This window comes from Sinocyclocheilus rhinocerous, unplaced genomic scaffold, assembly GCF_001515625.1.
Source record: "Sinocyclocheilus rhinocerous isolate Xijiao unplaced genomic scaffold, SAMN03320098_v1.1 scaffold48, whole genome shotgun sequence".
Lineage (NCBI taxonomy): Eukaryota > Metazoa > Chordata > Actinopteri > Cypriniformes > Cyprinidae > Sinocyclocheilus > Sinocyclocheilus rhinocerous.
Window position 1 is genome coordinate 286,191 of NW_015635971.1, and position 15,378 is coordinate 301,568.

Sequence of the window (15,378 nt, forward strand, 5' to 3'; positions counted from 1 at the left end):
ACATATTACGTCAGCAATACAAACCAACCTGATTTATAATATTATAGCCTAAATATGATATATAATCGATTACATTCATTGAAATAAATAAATAATTCTACTCCCCATAAATAACACCCAATTTTGTGAAATTCTAGTTCAGACGCGGACTATGACGGGGGCCTCGGGCCTGTTTTAGGCTTCTCCTTATTTTTATATTTTAGACATCCATCAATTAGTGATGAAAAAAATTGCCTTGCTGGTGGAAACAACACGAGACCGTGCTACCGATACTGTCAAGAGCGGCTCGACGGTGTTTAGTGTCCAGCAGCAGCATGAATTGTGCGTGCCGTCAGCGCAGCTGAAGAGATCTGCGTTCAAATACACGCAATAGGCTTAAGTTTACCGCAAAGCATTGGCAAAAGTAATTACCATAAATGCGTCAGGGGGAAACAGTAAGGAGATATTTGAATTATTTACTAATAAACTAGTGTTTTCTGAGTCGGTGTCGCAAGGATGAAGTTGTCGATCCTGACTCGCCACCTTTTCATTAGACGCGCCTTTAGAGAGAAGTGCATCTTTACGGATTATGATTATAATTAAAGAGTTTTTGTTTTTGATTTGTTTTATTTCGTTAAGTAGTAATTTAAAGCTTTCTATAGATATATTTATCATGTCTGTGAGGCATGTATTCGCTGAGTTTCGGTTCATTTTTGTGAAGTGCTCCTGTTGAAGAAGAGACGGCAGCAAGCGCATCATGTTTGATTTCTTTATTTTATAAAAGCACAACGTTTTGTTGATATTGTGAGTGCACACAAATAAAAGTAGACCCTTTACAGCTACGAATGATGTATTGCTCTTACCTTTATGAGCAAAAATGACGGTGTATCCACTGAAAAAAAATGCAAGTGATCGCGCTGGCGTCTCTATGTCCTGCAAAGCGTGCTTCAGCTTCCACTCTCTGCGCAAACTATTGGATACAGCGCACATTTATCTAGGTTTTAACGTTTAAACATTGTTATATGCTTGAACTGTTTTATATCTATAGATTTTATTTTAGTCAAGTCGTGATGATTTGAGAAGGCTAAATTGATCAAGCATATGCTCACTGTCTGCCGCTGGCCACTTGGTCGTTACTTTAAATGCGTAACGTTAATTAGGCTATGTGAGTACTGCTCATGTCTGAAAATAATATATGAAAAACAAAATTATTTTACATAAAAACATTAGGCTTTAGCTTATATTTATTTAGTACATTTTTAAATTAATGTAAAAACTAAAATGAATTGTAAAACTGAAAGTAATTTTTTAAAATTGTGTTCAGCATGGTGGGCCGCATTTGAATTCGTGACGGGCCGCGGGTTGAGAACCACTGATTTAGAGACTTGAACTACTAAGCTAGTTTGAGGTTTAATTAACCAAACACTTCGGCACTGCAGTTTGGTTTAAACTCACATTCCTCCGGAGTTGCCTGCTTATTTTCTTTACTAACACAATGTAGCTTTAGAAAGGCTGCTAAAATGGTTTTGTACCTCATAAAGGTGGTGGGGGTAACTCTATTGAATCAACGTGTGTCTGAGGCAAAAATGTGTTTGCATATAAATAAATGGTTATTTTTTTACAAAGATAAGTTGGGATTGATGTGGACTGTAGGTATGATATGATTTTCCAATGTTATAGAAGAAAATGCACTGATCAGGGGTTGACAACATGGACATTTATGAAAATGTAACCATAGTTTGTTTTGTTTTGTTTTTTAGTTGAATTATGTGTACCTCATGGATGTTCTAACAGTGTAAAGTTTGTGCTTTATGGGTAAGAGTCCTTGATTTTGAGAATTTTTTAAAATAAAATACAGATACTAATTTGTATTATATTTAAAAAAAAAATTTTTTTTTATTTTTTTTTTGCACTTGTGTCCACCCTTGTGAAAAACAAGTGCACTTCAGCATAGTTTTTATTACAGAGTAATATACTTCAAAAGAATATAATTAAGTGTGAACTGAATTTGCACTTGTACCCTTGTGAAAAACAAGTGCACTTCAGCATAGTTTTTATTACAGAGTAATATACTTCAAAAGAATATAATTAAGTGTGAACTGAATTTAATGTTTTTAAACACTTAATTGCAAGTTAGTTACAATTAAATGAAAACATATGGTCAAAACAACCCAATAGCTGGGTTTGTCCCTTTTTAACCCAGCATTTTTTAGAGTGTATATAGGCTACTTTTATGATTTGAAGTACATTATAAGTACACATTCAATACAACTTCTTTTTAAGGGTAGACGCTTATAAACACTGCTCATTTGAGTTTTAAGGGGGAAAATATTGCAAGTGATTGATATTTGAGTGACTTTGCATATGATTAAAATTGAAGCGGGTTCAATATAACACCTTCAATGATACACATTTATGCACTTTTAATATATTGTCAATTTTATTTTATTGGCAGTTGCAGGGGCGGCTGCAGCATTTCAATTTTGTTTAAAGTTGCCGTTAAAAATGTAGTTAAAATGCCCGTGAACGAGTTTTTTTTTGTTGTTGTTTTTTTTTACAAAAATTTTGATTTAGCATATAAAGTTACCATTTCAGTGTGAGAAAAGCTGCAAACGATTCAGGTGCGTGAGTGACTGCCCGAATGAATCAAACTGAATCATGAACTATTTTAGTCGAGCAATTCTCGAATCTGGCATCGCTAGTTTTGATTCTAAACATAGAATAGAAAGCACACATGACATAGTTGCCGAAATATTATCATTGTCCCACAAGGATTTATCAGCAATATTTTGCAGTCAATTCCAAAGTACTCGGCGAATTACTGTTTTTATTTTAACCGAGCGGTGGCGCCACATACTCTTTCATCTGAACTGCCAAACGGAGAAAAAAATGAATCAGCGTCTCTACACGCATCCTTATCTCAGTTCTGTGATTACAAATTACATTACAAATGCACCATTCTGCATTCTTTTATTAAAAAGTAAATCTGTCTTGACACTTGAGACCATGAGACACCTGTCTTAACATTTGAGTTTGTTGTGCACACAGACGAGCATTAAAGGGCTTTGAAAAAAAAAGAATTATGTTCAAACAAACATAATAGGCCTACTGATAAAAGAGTCATACTAGACATCCTACAGTACAAAAGCTATGGCAGTGTCTGACCTGAGCTGACTGCCTCCAAAGTGTTGTCATACTAGCTGGCAATTCATGATTTATTAATATGTTTCTATCTTGCCCCATGTGGTGGAGAGACAATGAAATATTGATTTCCTCTGGTTTAGGTTGGCAGTAAAGACAGGGTTCTCATTTTTTATGCAAGCATTTGAACTGTCCCCTTTGAGACCCCCACTAGCCAACAGTAGTAGTCAGGAAGAGTGGTGTTTTGCTTTGTATAAAAAGTAGTATTTCTACAAGGGAACCAAATCAGCTCACATTACAAAAGTGCTAAGTTTTGTTCCAAAGGATGTAGGAGTCTTACTTCTGCCTCCCACTTTCTGACCATGGCAATTCTTTGACCTTGCAGTTTCAAGCCAGCTCATCTTTTTTTCCCCCCTTTATTCATTCTTGCATGCTTTCCAGAAATGCCTGGAATTATGCCATGATTGTAAGAACAATGAACACAATCTTTCTCTTTTCTATATTTATACATTGAAAAGCCACTAAAGGGACTGTCTGGTGTCACTCTGAACGTTGTTATTTGTATTGGTGGTTCATTAGGGGTTAAAGGGGAACACGCAGTCATAAACTTCACCTCTGCGTAAGCTGATTATATAAATGTTCCACTTGCACAGGCAATGTTCACCAATCACACCCATCATCTTAAGAAATGCTATAACCCTACTTGCAATACAGCACCACCATTTGTAAACTTTTTTTATATTTTTAATATTTGAATATTATATTTTTTATATTTTAATTGTGCTGCAAATGCCCTATAGATGGAAACAAAGTCCAATAAAAAACGGATTAATTCTTTAAAAAAAAAATATATAATAATAATAATAAAGTATGAAAACTGCAAATATCAAAATAAAAATCCCCCTCCGCTGCTGATCTTCCGAATATAGTAGCTATATAAAAGGCAACATTATTACCCACAATTATTAGGTTTAATCCATACACTTAAAAACCAGGCATTATTTATTTGTATTTCCTTCTATTTTTCCTATTCTATTTTTATATCTATTTTTAACCAGTAATTCAAAACTAAATGGCAAACGTATTCGTGTACCTTTTCCTCCTTCTAAATAAAATGGACCAGAACTTGGCACCTGTAACGTGGGGCCCAAACGATTTCACAGCGCCATTAATAAATAAGCGTCTGGAATTCAGTGTCTTCTTTTTGCGTCATTGGCTCACAGTTACTGGGGTCATTTGACAGGAGAACAGGCCACGAGTGGAGAGAAAGGAACTGGATAGCCATCTCAAGTCCAGGAGGCCGGGATCAGATTCGTCGGCCCATCTGCAGCGCTTTCCCGGGAAGCGAGTGTGTGTCGTTTCATTCAGGGCCACCTCTGGCCAAACTTCACAAGGCCACATTCAACTAGGCCTATTGAAAATGCTTTCAAGCACTTCCTTGTTTACAAACTGCCTTATAAAGGCACACGGAGCGGAACCAAGAGGGTAAAACTGAGTCACCGCAGCCAGAGGAAGGAGATAAATTGCCACCTCAGCCAAAATTCCGACCATTTGAAAGGGAAGCGAACGGACGCATGCATTCCTTGACGAATTACACATATTTCTCCACAATGAGGGTGACCAATGCGTGTCCAGGAAAGATGCAGGAATTTCAAATCAGGAAAGGGCTTTTATTGCGGGCTGAAGGGGGAATTAGTTGGTGAATGGGGAGGGCTAAGCTACATACGCCGTGTCCGCAGTTAGGCCCGCGTGTTTGTTTTTATCGCTGCATGAGACTGGTGTGACCTTGTTTACCTTGGAACTGTGTCAGAATTCATTCTCTGCTTGAAAACTTTTCTCTCTATTGCATCAGAGCTATGGGAACAACATTTCCAGAGCCCATCTGATGTTTTGGCTGTTGCTTTGAAGTTCTTATTACAAACTATTAGTGACTTGATATTTATTCCCATTTGACTAAGAACTGTATTTTGCTTCAAATTGTGACAGATACGCCACACACACACACACACTATTCCTTTGTGCTAAAGAGAAAATGAGTGATAACGCTTTTATTCTTAAGGAAACGAGTGGAATTTTGTATTTGTGTTATGTACATTTTCTTGCCAAAGTAATTTACAACATGCTCCTCAGTGCCATTTACCAGAACGTGCAGTTAAGAATATAAGTCAAGTGTGAAGGGTGTGCCTCAAGAACCAGACAGAACGTCAAGAACATGCACTATTGCTTGAAAGTGCAGATAATAGTGAGGGAAGAGCAATGTTAGTCAGGAAAACAGGAAATGTGAGGTTGACAAGATTGTTGTATCTACACATTTTCAAAAATGTCATTAATTCAACTGACACTGCACCAGACTGGTTATTTAAAGGTGCAGTATGTAATATTGACAGCTAGTGGCTGAAATGGGTGCTGCAGTCCAAATTCAAAATATTGAACAAGGAATAAGGAACGAGCGCAACTGACAATGTTACGTAATGAGTCTTACAGTGTAAGGTGATGAGTTGATTTATCTGTGTTTAATATGTCTCTGGTCATAGGGCTATTTTGATTGATGCTGAGGCTTTTTAGGTTGGGTAGAATCTGCTATCTCTGACCCAGTTCGTTTGCTGGCTTCAGTGGCTGCAATATGCTGTATTTTCCGCAACTGGCAACCCAGGTTGTTGAAACCCTATTGGGTAAACTGGTAGTGGGCGGAGTCACACAGACCAAAACAAAAACAGACATTCCGACACGGAACGCACATTTCAAAGCCGAATAACTGGCTGTAGCATTATTTTTTGGAGAAACAATTATGTGAACTTAACATGTTTCCTAAATATCTGCAAATATATTATGGTATTTTTATGCTTTAGTACAGTTAAAAAAAATAAAAAATACATACAGCACCTTTAAGAAGTTGGACTAAAGGCTCGTTCACACCAAGGACGATAACTATAAAGATAACGATAAAGTTCTAAAAATCGTTCTCAATATTAAAGAATAGCAGAGTCCACACCACAACTATAACGATAAAGGCACAGAGAAACGGTATCGTTGGAATCACTTTCAAAACGATTTTTCTCCAGCTGATGAACGATAAAAAATTGACAGCCAATCAGAATCCATCCTGTTGTAATGAGCTCAAGAATTTAAAGTGGCAGATGTGCGTGAGCTTCGAATAAACAGAAAATATCATTTGCTGGTGTGGACGCTAATATCATTATCTTTATAGTTATCGTTCTTGGTGTGAACAGGGCTTAACAGACTCTGATGCAATGGTAGGACCTTAGGTCCTATCCCATAATACGCCTTGTGCTCTTTTCGTGTTCCTCTGACTCCATACTTTTGTGACTTAATGCAGCTTTGATTGTTTGGTCGAAGATGCATAACAGCCACAAAAGGGGAAAACCCTGCTTCTGAAACTTTAAATGATAAATGGCATACCCTACAGCTGAGCACTCCAACCCTGCTCCTGTAGAGCTACCGTACTGCAGAGTTCAGCTCCAAACCCAATCAAACACACATTAACCAGCTAATCATGGTTTTCAGAGTTACTTGAAAACTACAGACAGGTGTGTGAGCAAGGCTGGAACTGACATCTGCAGCAAGCTAGCTCTCCACGAGTAGGGTTGGAGACCCCTTCACTACAGTCTTGTGGACTTCGTGGATATGCGCACACAACAGCCACTGTAAGTCAGCAAGACCCCAAGTGCATATGAAGTGTGCCATTCATCCAGCATGTATACAAGTTAAATCGGTCTACAAGTAACTTCGGCATTGGACGTGACACACAACGTGTATTTAATCCTTCAAATATTTGATTTCTTAGACCAGGGGTGTCAAATCCTGCCCTTGAAGGGCCACTATTCTACAGAGTTTAGCTCGAGTCTTAAATCAACACACCAGCTAATCAAGGTCTTTGGGATTACTAGAAGCTTCCAGGCAAGTATGTTGTGGCTGGTTAGAGCTAAACTCTGCAGGACATAAACTCTGTCCCTCCAGGAGCAAGGTTGGACACCCCTGACCTAAGCAGATGACTGTAGCTCAACTTCGCCAAACATGCTGTTGCTCATTTAGAACAGTGCATGTTAATATATACGAAAGTGTAAGCCTGAATATTTTGCTCCATCTCACGGATGGTGTGACTGACAATTTTTGGCATCATCATAGTCTGTTGATGTCCATGCAGACCACCTACAGTCAGTTTTTAGGACAACTACTCCCGTGGCAAGATTCAGCAGAGTATTGCTGAGCAAGTTACATTTTCGACAGGTATTTAGTTACCTGACACTATAGCTTAGACTTTTGAAGGGAACTTTAGCTTTCCATCGAATGCTGGGTTTTGTTACTGCAACACTAACACAACAAGGCCACACACTTGCAATGCACTGGCCAAGCCTTCATGACTGCTGTCGCATACTTGTGTAGAGTGTTTTTGATTTTAGTTTGAGTGTGAAATATATAACTGGTGAGTCATCTATGTTCTGCTAGCATAGATGAATGTCATGTGGACAGATGGGAGAGAGTGGCAAGTTGATTCAGAATAATCGAGTACATTTATCGGCTTGAGTGTACTATTTGACCTCAACAGGATTGAAAGTACGAATGCCATTGCCATTGTCTTGAAGTTGATTCTGGCAGTCAGCGCGGTTGAGAGTTTGCAGTGGTCAAACACAAGTTGTTTTGAGGCATTGAGGGAATGTGACAGATACACATGAAGAGGGAATGGAGCTTGTACAGACGGTCAGTTGACTGAATCTCCTTACTTTGTGGAGCATGAATAAGCAGAACCCAACAGGTTTCTTCTACTGCACTGTACAGAGTCTTGCTCAGTTTACACAGAGAGTGTCTGAAAACTACAGCTTCGGCTTTGAGAAGTTGTATTGAGGAAGTGGAGTTCAGGGTGGATGTTAAGTTATCTGCAGATATCGGGGTTAAAAACTTTGGTGAAATAGTAGAACATTCTTGTGAAGTTAGAAGCGGGGACCAAAATTAAGATTTGGCAAGTATCAAATGTGTAAAAACTAGCTTTATTAAAGGTCCCCTGAAATGCTTAGAAACACGCAGAGTTACTCTATGTGTTGACGTCATTTTAACTGAAACAGGAAGACAGGGCGGGACATATCAAGCAGCCCCACCCCTTTTTAAAATAGCCAATAGAAAAACTTTAATTTTGATTTCATGGGGACTTTAAGTAAAGTTGGCTTTCAAGTCACACTAAAGAAAACACCTGTTGTGACTTGCGCATCTGTTAAAATCATTTAACTGACAAATTGATTATGGTGTTACAAATGAGCCGTTTGGTTAAAAGCAACTGCCAAATAAATGTGTAAATGTCATCAAAATACAGTAAGTTTTGTGGTCCCTGGTAAGAAGGAACAAGAGGAGCTGGTGGGTAAGAGATTGTGGTATTGACTATTTGACACTGTATCAATATAATAGACTACAGAGTGCTGTAAACAGAGGCTTGAGTGTTCTCTAAGTTGTAGGGGAGCGAGCGCAGCTGAAGGACGCGAGATAGCTGAGGGTGTCTGTATGAATGGTAAAATCACCAAGAGGGGTGTTATGGGGAAACTTCTCTAAAGTTTGTTTCAACACTTGGTCAAAATATGAAGAATGGCGTTACACAGCACTTCCTGTTTAACGAAAACGAGCCCAGCATTGTTTTTCATGGTTTAAAGCCTGTTATCTGTATTTTACAATATAACACATTAATATTTCTCTTTTTAATTAAGTCAGCTTCTAATAATAAATTAGATAATTTCTTTAAATTATCTTGTGATTACAACCAAAGAATTAAATTAGGCACATAGATCATATAAACATAAAATGCAGAAGCCAAAAAGCATTCACAATGTTACAAACCTAAATATTTAAAATGACATAAAGGTCTAACTGAGCAAATAAGAAGGTTATATCAGTGTATTAATTACATTGAAGCGTTCTTCAGAACTTACATAAAATCAAACATCCGAAGGCAAACATTTTCAAAATGTAGCTTTTTATTGAGCAAGCAAAGCAGCATATTTACACAAATGTATCTGCATTGTACAAATGTTTCATCTGGGCATCCCAGTCACTTGCTAACAAATCCTAAAGTGCATTTCACAAGGCCAAATCTTGTTCTTTTATAACTTTTCACATTCTAGGCATTATTCATTTTAGAATTAAATGGTTAAATGCAAGTTTGCCATTACTCTTCTAAAAGTGTTTAACTCCCTCTGCTATTAGATACATCTCAACTGATTTTATTTTGCATCAATCTCTAACTTTTGTTTATAACTGATTTATGGAACCGAGCAGTGCATAGTGAACGTTATACACTTTACACATTTAAAAACGGGATTATGAATGTAGTAACCCAGTCTGTGCGCTGTGAGAGAAAATTCAGCGTACACACAATTCTAAACCACCAATGGTGATAGAAAATATCTGGTTCAGAGGAAATGGATTTAAACTAATCAAATCAAACATATTTTCCAAAAGAAGCGTTTACAAGTCAAACGCAAACACTGCTTTGGTGTACATGCATTAGTCAACACCTTTAGCATATTAGTCATACAGATTTTTTTCCTGCCACTGTTGAGCCTAGTTAGGCAAAATAGCGTTATGACCTGATGTTGCCTCATACAGTGTAGCACTACAAATGTGCTCAGAATCCACTCTAACATAGAGCACGAACACAGTAACCATGAGTGCAGCAAGCCACACCACTAAACTGTCAAAGCCAACACAGAAAGGTAAAAAAAAAAAAAATACCACAGGGGTACGTCAATGTACCCCTTAAGAACTGTATAAAAGTCCCACTAGAGAGGTCACTGTTACAGTCCGCAACATATTTTTGCTTGGTGGTTACACTAACAGAGGGACTGCTGATGAAGAATGGCGTTACACAGCACTTCCTGTTTAACGAAAACGAGCCCAGCATTGTTTTTCATGGTTTAAAGCCTGTTATCTGTATTTTACAATATAACACATTAATATTTCTCTTTTTAATTAAGTCAGCTTCTAATAATAAATTAGATAATTTCTTTAAATTATCTTGTGATTACAACCAAAGAATTAAATTAGGCACATAGATCATATAAACATAAAATGCAGAAGCCAAAAAGCATTGTTACAAACCTAAATATTTAAAATGACATAAAGGTCTAACTGAGCAAATTAGAAGGTTATATCAGTGTATTAATTACATTGAAGCGTTCTTCAGAACTTACATAAAATCAAACATCCGAAGGCAAACATTTTCAAAATGTAGCTTTTTATTGAGCAAGCAAAGCAGCATATTTACACAAATGTATCTGCATTGTACAAATGTTTCATCTGGGCATCCCAGTCACTTGCTAACAAATCCTAAAGTGCATTTCACAAGGCCAAATCTTGTTCTTTTATAACTTTTCACATTCTAGGCATTATTCATTTTAGAATTAAATGGTTAAATGCAAGTTTGCCATTACTCTTCTAAAAGTGTTTAACTCCCTCTGCTATTAGATACATCTCAACTGATTTTATTTTGCATCAATCTCTAACTTTTGTTTATAACTGATTTATGGAACCGAGCAGTGCATAGTGAACGTTATACACTTTACACATTTAAAAACGGGATTATGAATGTAGTAACCCAGTCTGTGCGCTGTGAGAGAAAATTCAGCGTACACACAATTCTAAACCACCAATGGTGATAGAAAATATCTGGTTCAGAGGAAATGGATTTAAACTAATCAAATCAAACATATTTTCCAAAAGAAGCGTTTACAAGTCAAACGCAAACACTGCTTTGGTGTACATGCATTAGTCAACACCTTTAGCATATTAGTCATACAGATTTTTTTCCTGCCACTGTTGAGCCTAGTTAGGCAAAATGCTGTTGATTATCAGTGGTATGACCTTCTTGCTTCATACAGTGTAGCACTACAAATGTGCTCAGAATCCACTCTAACATAGAGCACGAACACAGTAACCATGAGTGCAGCAAGCCACACCACTAAACTGTCAAAGCCAACACAGAAAGGTAAAAAAAAAAAAAATACCACAGGGGTACGTCAATGTACCCCTTAAGAACTGTATAAAAGTCCCACTAGAGAGGTCACTGTTACAGTCCGCAACATATTTTTGCTTGGTGGTTACACTAACAGAGGGACTGCTGCATGACTGAAATGAATTTAAATGGGAAATGAGACGAAAACCCCTCCACCTACAGCTTCTGCAGATGCCATAAAGGTCTGCCATACACAAGACCTGTAAAGTGCACTTGCAGTACATAAAGAGAATGTCAGCGAGGAACAGTCACATACTTGCGAGAGTTCAGGATCATTTGATTATTTTTTAAGGCTTAAGAGTGTCAAACTTTGGGATTAAGGAAGATGTGAAGAATGGAAAAATACAGGAATACTGTAACCTCTGGAAAGAATGCAAAATCAAACAGTCCAAACTTGATAGAAATGGCCAGTTTTTGTAAAAAGTCAAACAATAAACGTTATGTCGACTCATTTTACTCAACGTTGTTCCGACCGGCATACTGTTCTTTTTTTTCATGGAACACAATGAAGACTTCAGTATTTTGGTGAAGGAAGTTTTCAGTAAATAATGATTAAGCGGACCGTAATTCTGGATGTATTTCCTTTCTCTTTGGGACACAAAAGTTGACATTGAAAGTCAATGGGGGAAAGAAAAATGGAAGTCAATGGGGTCCTATTTCTTGGACCTTAAAAGCAACTGCCAAATAAATGTGTAAATGTCATCAAAATACAGTAAGTTTTGTGGTCCCTGGTAAGAAGGAACAAGAGGAGCTGGTGGGTAAGAGATTGTGGTATTGACTATTTGACACTGTATCAATATAATAGACTACAGAGTGCTGTAAACAGAGGCTTGAGTGTTCTCTAAGTTGTAGGGGAGCGAGCGCAGCTGAAGGACGTGAGATAGCTGAGGGTGTCTGTATGAATGGTAAAATCACCAAGAGGGGTGTTATGGGGAAACTTCTCTAAAGTTTGTTTCAACACTTGGTCAAAATATGAAGAATGGCGTTACACAGCACTTCCTGTTTAACGAAAACGAGCCCAGCATTGTTTTTCATGGTTTAAAGCCTGTTATCTGTATTTTACAATATAACACATTAATATTTCTCTTTTTAATTAAGTCAGCTTCTAATAATAAATTAGATAATTTCTTTAAATTATCTTGTGATTACAACCAAAGAATTAAATTAGGCACATAGATCATATAAACATAAAATGCAGAAGCCAAAAAGCATTGTTACAAACCTAAATATTTAAAATGACATAAAGGTCTAACTGAGCAAATTAGAAGGTTATATCAGTGTATTAATTACATTGAAGCGTTCTTCAGAACTTACATAAAATCAAACATCCGAAGGCAAACATTTTCAAAATGTAGCTTTTTATTGAGCAAGCAAAGCAGCATATTTACACAAATGTATCTGCATTGTACAAATGTTTCATCTGGGCATCCCAGTCACTTGCTAACAAATCCTAAAGTGCATTTCACAAGGCCAAATCTTGTTCTTTTATAACTTTTCACATTCTAGGCATTATTCATTTTAGAATTAAATGGTTAAATGCAAGTTTGCCATTACTCTTCTAAAAGTGTTTAACTCCCTCTGCTATTAGATACATCTCAACTGATTTTATTTTGCATCAATCTCTAACTTTTGTTTATAACTGATTTATGGAACCGAGCAGTGCATAGTGAACGTTATACACTTTACACATTTAAAAACGGGATTATGAATGTAGTAACCCAGTCTGTGCGCTGTGAGAGAAAATTCAGCGTACACACAATTCTAAACCACCAATGGTGATAGAAAATATCTGGTTCAGAGGAAATGGATTTAAACTAATCAAATCAAACATATTTTCCAAAAGAAGCGTTTACAAGTCAAACGCAAACACTGCTTTGGTGTACATGCATTAGTCAACACCTTTAGCATATTAGTCATACAGATTTTTTTCCTGCCACTGTTGAGCCTAGTTAGGCAAAATGCTGTTGATTATCAGTGGTATGACCTTCTTGCTTCATACAGTGTAGCACTACAAATGTGCTCAGAATCCACTCTAACATAGAGCACGAACACAGTAACCATGAGTGCAGCAAGCCACACCACTAAACTGTCAAAGCCAACACAGAAAGGTAAAAAAAAAAAAAATACCACAGGGGTACGTCAATGTACCCCTTAAGAACTGTATAAAAGTCCCACTAGAGAGGTCACTGTTACAGTCCGCAACATATTTTTGCTTGGTGGTTACACTAACAGAGGGACTGCTGCATGACTGAAATGAATTTAAATGGGAAATGAGACGAAAACCCCTCCACCTACAGCTTCTGCAGATGCCATAAAGGTCTGCCATACACAAGACCTGTAAAGTGCACTTGCAGTACATAAAGAGAATGTCAGTGAGGAACAGTCACATACTTGCGAGAGTTCAGGATCATTTGATTATTTTTTAAGGCTTTCAACCGAGAGTGATCGAGTGCAGAGAAATTTGGCAGAGTGTCAAACTTTGGGATTAAGGAAGATGTGAAGAATGGAAAAATACAGGAATACTGTAACCTCTGGAAAGAATGCAAAATCAAACAGTCCAAACTTGATAGAAATGGCCAGTTTTTGTAAAAAGTCAAACAATAAACGTTATGTCGACTCATTTTACTCAACGTTGTTCCGACCGGCATACTGTTCTTTTTTTTCATGGAACACAATGAAGACTTCAGTATTTTGGTGAAGGAAGTTTTCAGTAAATAATGATTAAGCGGACCGTAATTCTGGATGTATTTCCTTTCTCTTTGGGACACAAAAGTTGACATTGAAAGTCAATGGGGGAAAGAAAAATGGAAGTCAATGGGGTCCTATTTCTTGGACCGCACTGGCTTTAAATGTATGGACAAAATCTTCTGTTGTGTTCTGCAGAAGAAAGAAAGTCATTCAGGTTTGGAATGATTTTCATTTTTGGTAAACCATCCCTTTGAAATGATAGTATTCTCCTTGCAAAAAGTTATTATATGGCTTCAGAAGACTTGGAACATAGAGCACAAGTTAAATGGACCAATTCTGTGATTTTATGGTTTGTTTTTGGAGCTTGACAATCATCACTATGAACTGTCAATGTACGTAAAAGAGCAAGCATGAAGGTTCTTCAAAAGTTCTCCTTTTGTGTTTCATGGAAAAAATAACAGCATAATAGTTTAGAATAAAACGGGGGTAAGCAAATGATGACAGAATTTTCACTATTCGTTTTAACACTTGAGCTTTAACACTTAAACCCTGGAAGTAGGAAAACAAATGAACACTTAAAAATGTCCTCAGTAAACGGAGAAATCAACAGTCCAGGAAAAGGTATTCCCTTTAGAATGCAGCTTCTTTCAGTGGAAACAAACGTTCAGTATAGAGTTGTCACTTTGGCTGAAAAGAGAACAGTGGAATAGTATCTTCATTCCAATATCTGGAGATGATAGTGGACGTTGGCGATGTGCATAGGGGGTTTCTGGGGTGAGAAGATCAGGAGGACTCCCCTGATGGGGGCTGTCGCTAGGAGTTTTGCAGAAGGCGTCTATAATGGGGCATGACTTCATGCTCTGGGAGATGTAGGTTGAACTCTAGAGCCACCAGAACGGGGAACTCAAAGGCGATCAGCTCTCGACGGTTCACCCTAAACCTCTCCTCCAGTTTCTAAAAGAGATCAGAGTTCTCGTTATATAACAGCATTTGTTACACAACACAGAAACATCCAAAAATACAGAGTAATGAGATTTAAAGGGGTCATATGATGCTATTTCATGTTTTCCTTTCTCTTTGGAGTGTTACAAGCTGTTCGTGAATAGATAAGATCCCTAAAGTTGCAAAGACTAAAGTCTCAAACCCAAAGAGATATTCTTTATAAAGTTAAGACTGGTCCACGCCCTCCTAAAACGCCTCGTTTAAACACGCCCCCACATGTCTACGTCACTGTGTGGGAAGATTTGCATAACACCGCCCAAATGTTCACGCAAAGAAAGAAGGCGTAACTTTGATTCTCGCTGTAGTATTGTTGCCTACTATTGTTTTACAATATAGTATTGTTCTCCACGCCGTGTCGTGGAGACGCTGTGTGTTTCGTTGTGAAAGCGAAACTACTTTGTTTAGTCTTCCAAAAGAGGGCACAACTAGAAATCAGTGGTTAAGTTGTATTTACAACACTGTTCCAGAACAGTTCAAACCAAATATTCAGATGTGTGCAACACATTTTACGGAGGACGAGGACTGTTTCCTGGGAGAGTAGACTACAATGCCGG

General features: G+C 37.5%; 1 protein-coding gene across 1 annotated transcript in view; it reads right to left on the minus strand.

The window, feature by feature from the left end:
• Positions 1 to 12,478: 12,478 nt before the first annotated feature.
• Positions 12,479 to 15,378, minus strand: part of LOC107747516 (CDK5 and ABL1 enzyme substrate 1-like) — a 29,362-nt gene continuing 26,462 nt past the window's right edge. The window contains exon 10 of the mRNA XM_016562057.1: positions 12,479 to 14,776. Coding sequence (XP_016417543.1) covers positions 14,636 to 14,776 — 141 coding nt within the window. The 3' untranslated portion in view covers positions 12,479 to 14,635. The remainder of the gene's footprint in view (positions 14,777 to 15,378) is intronic.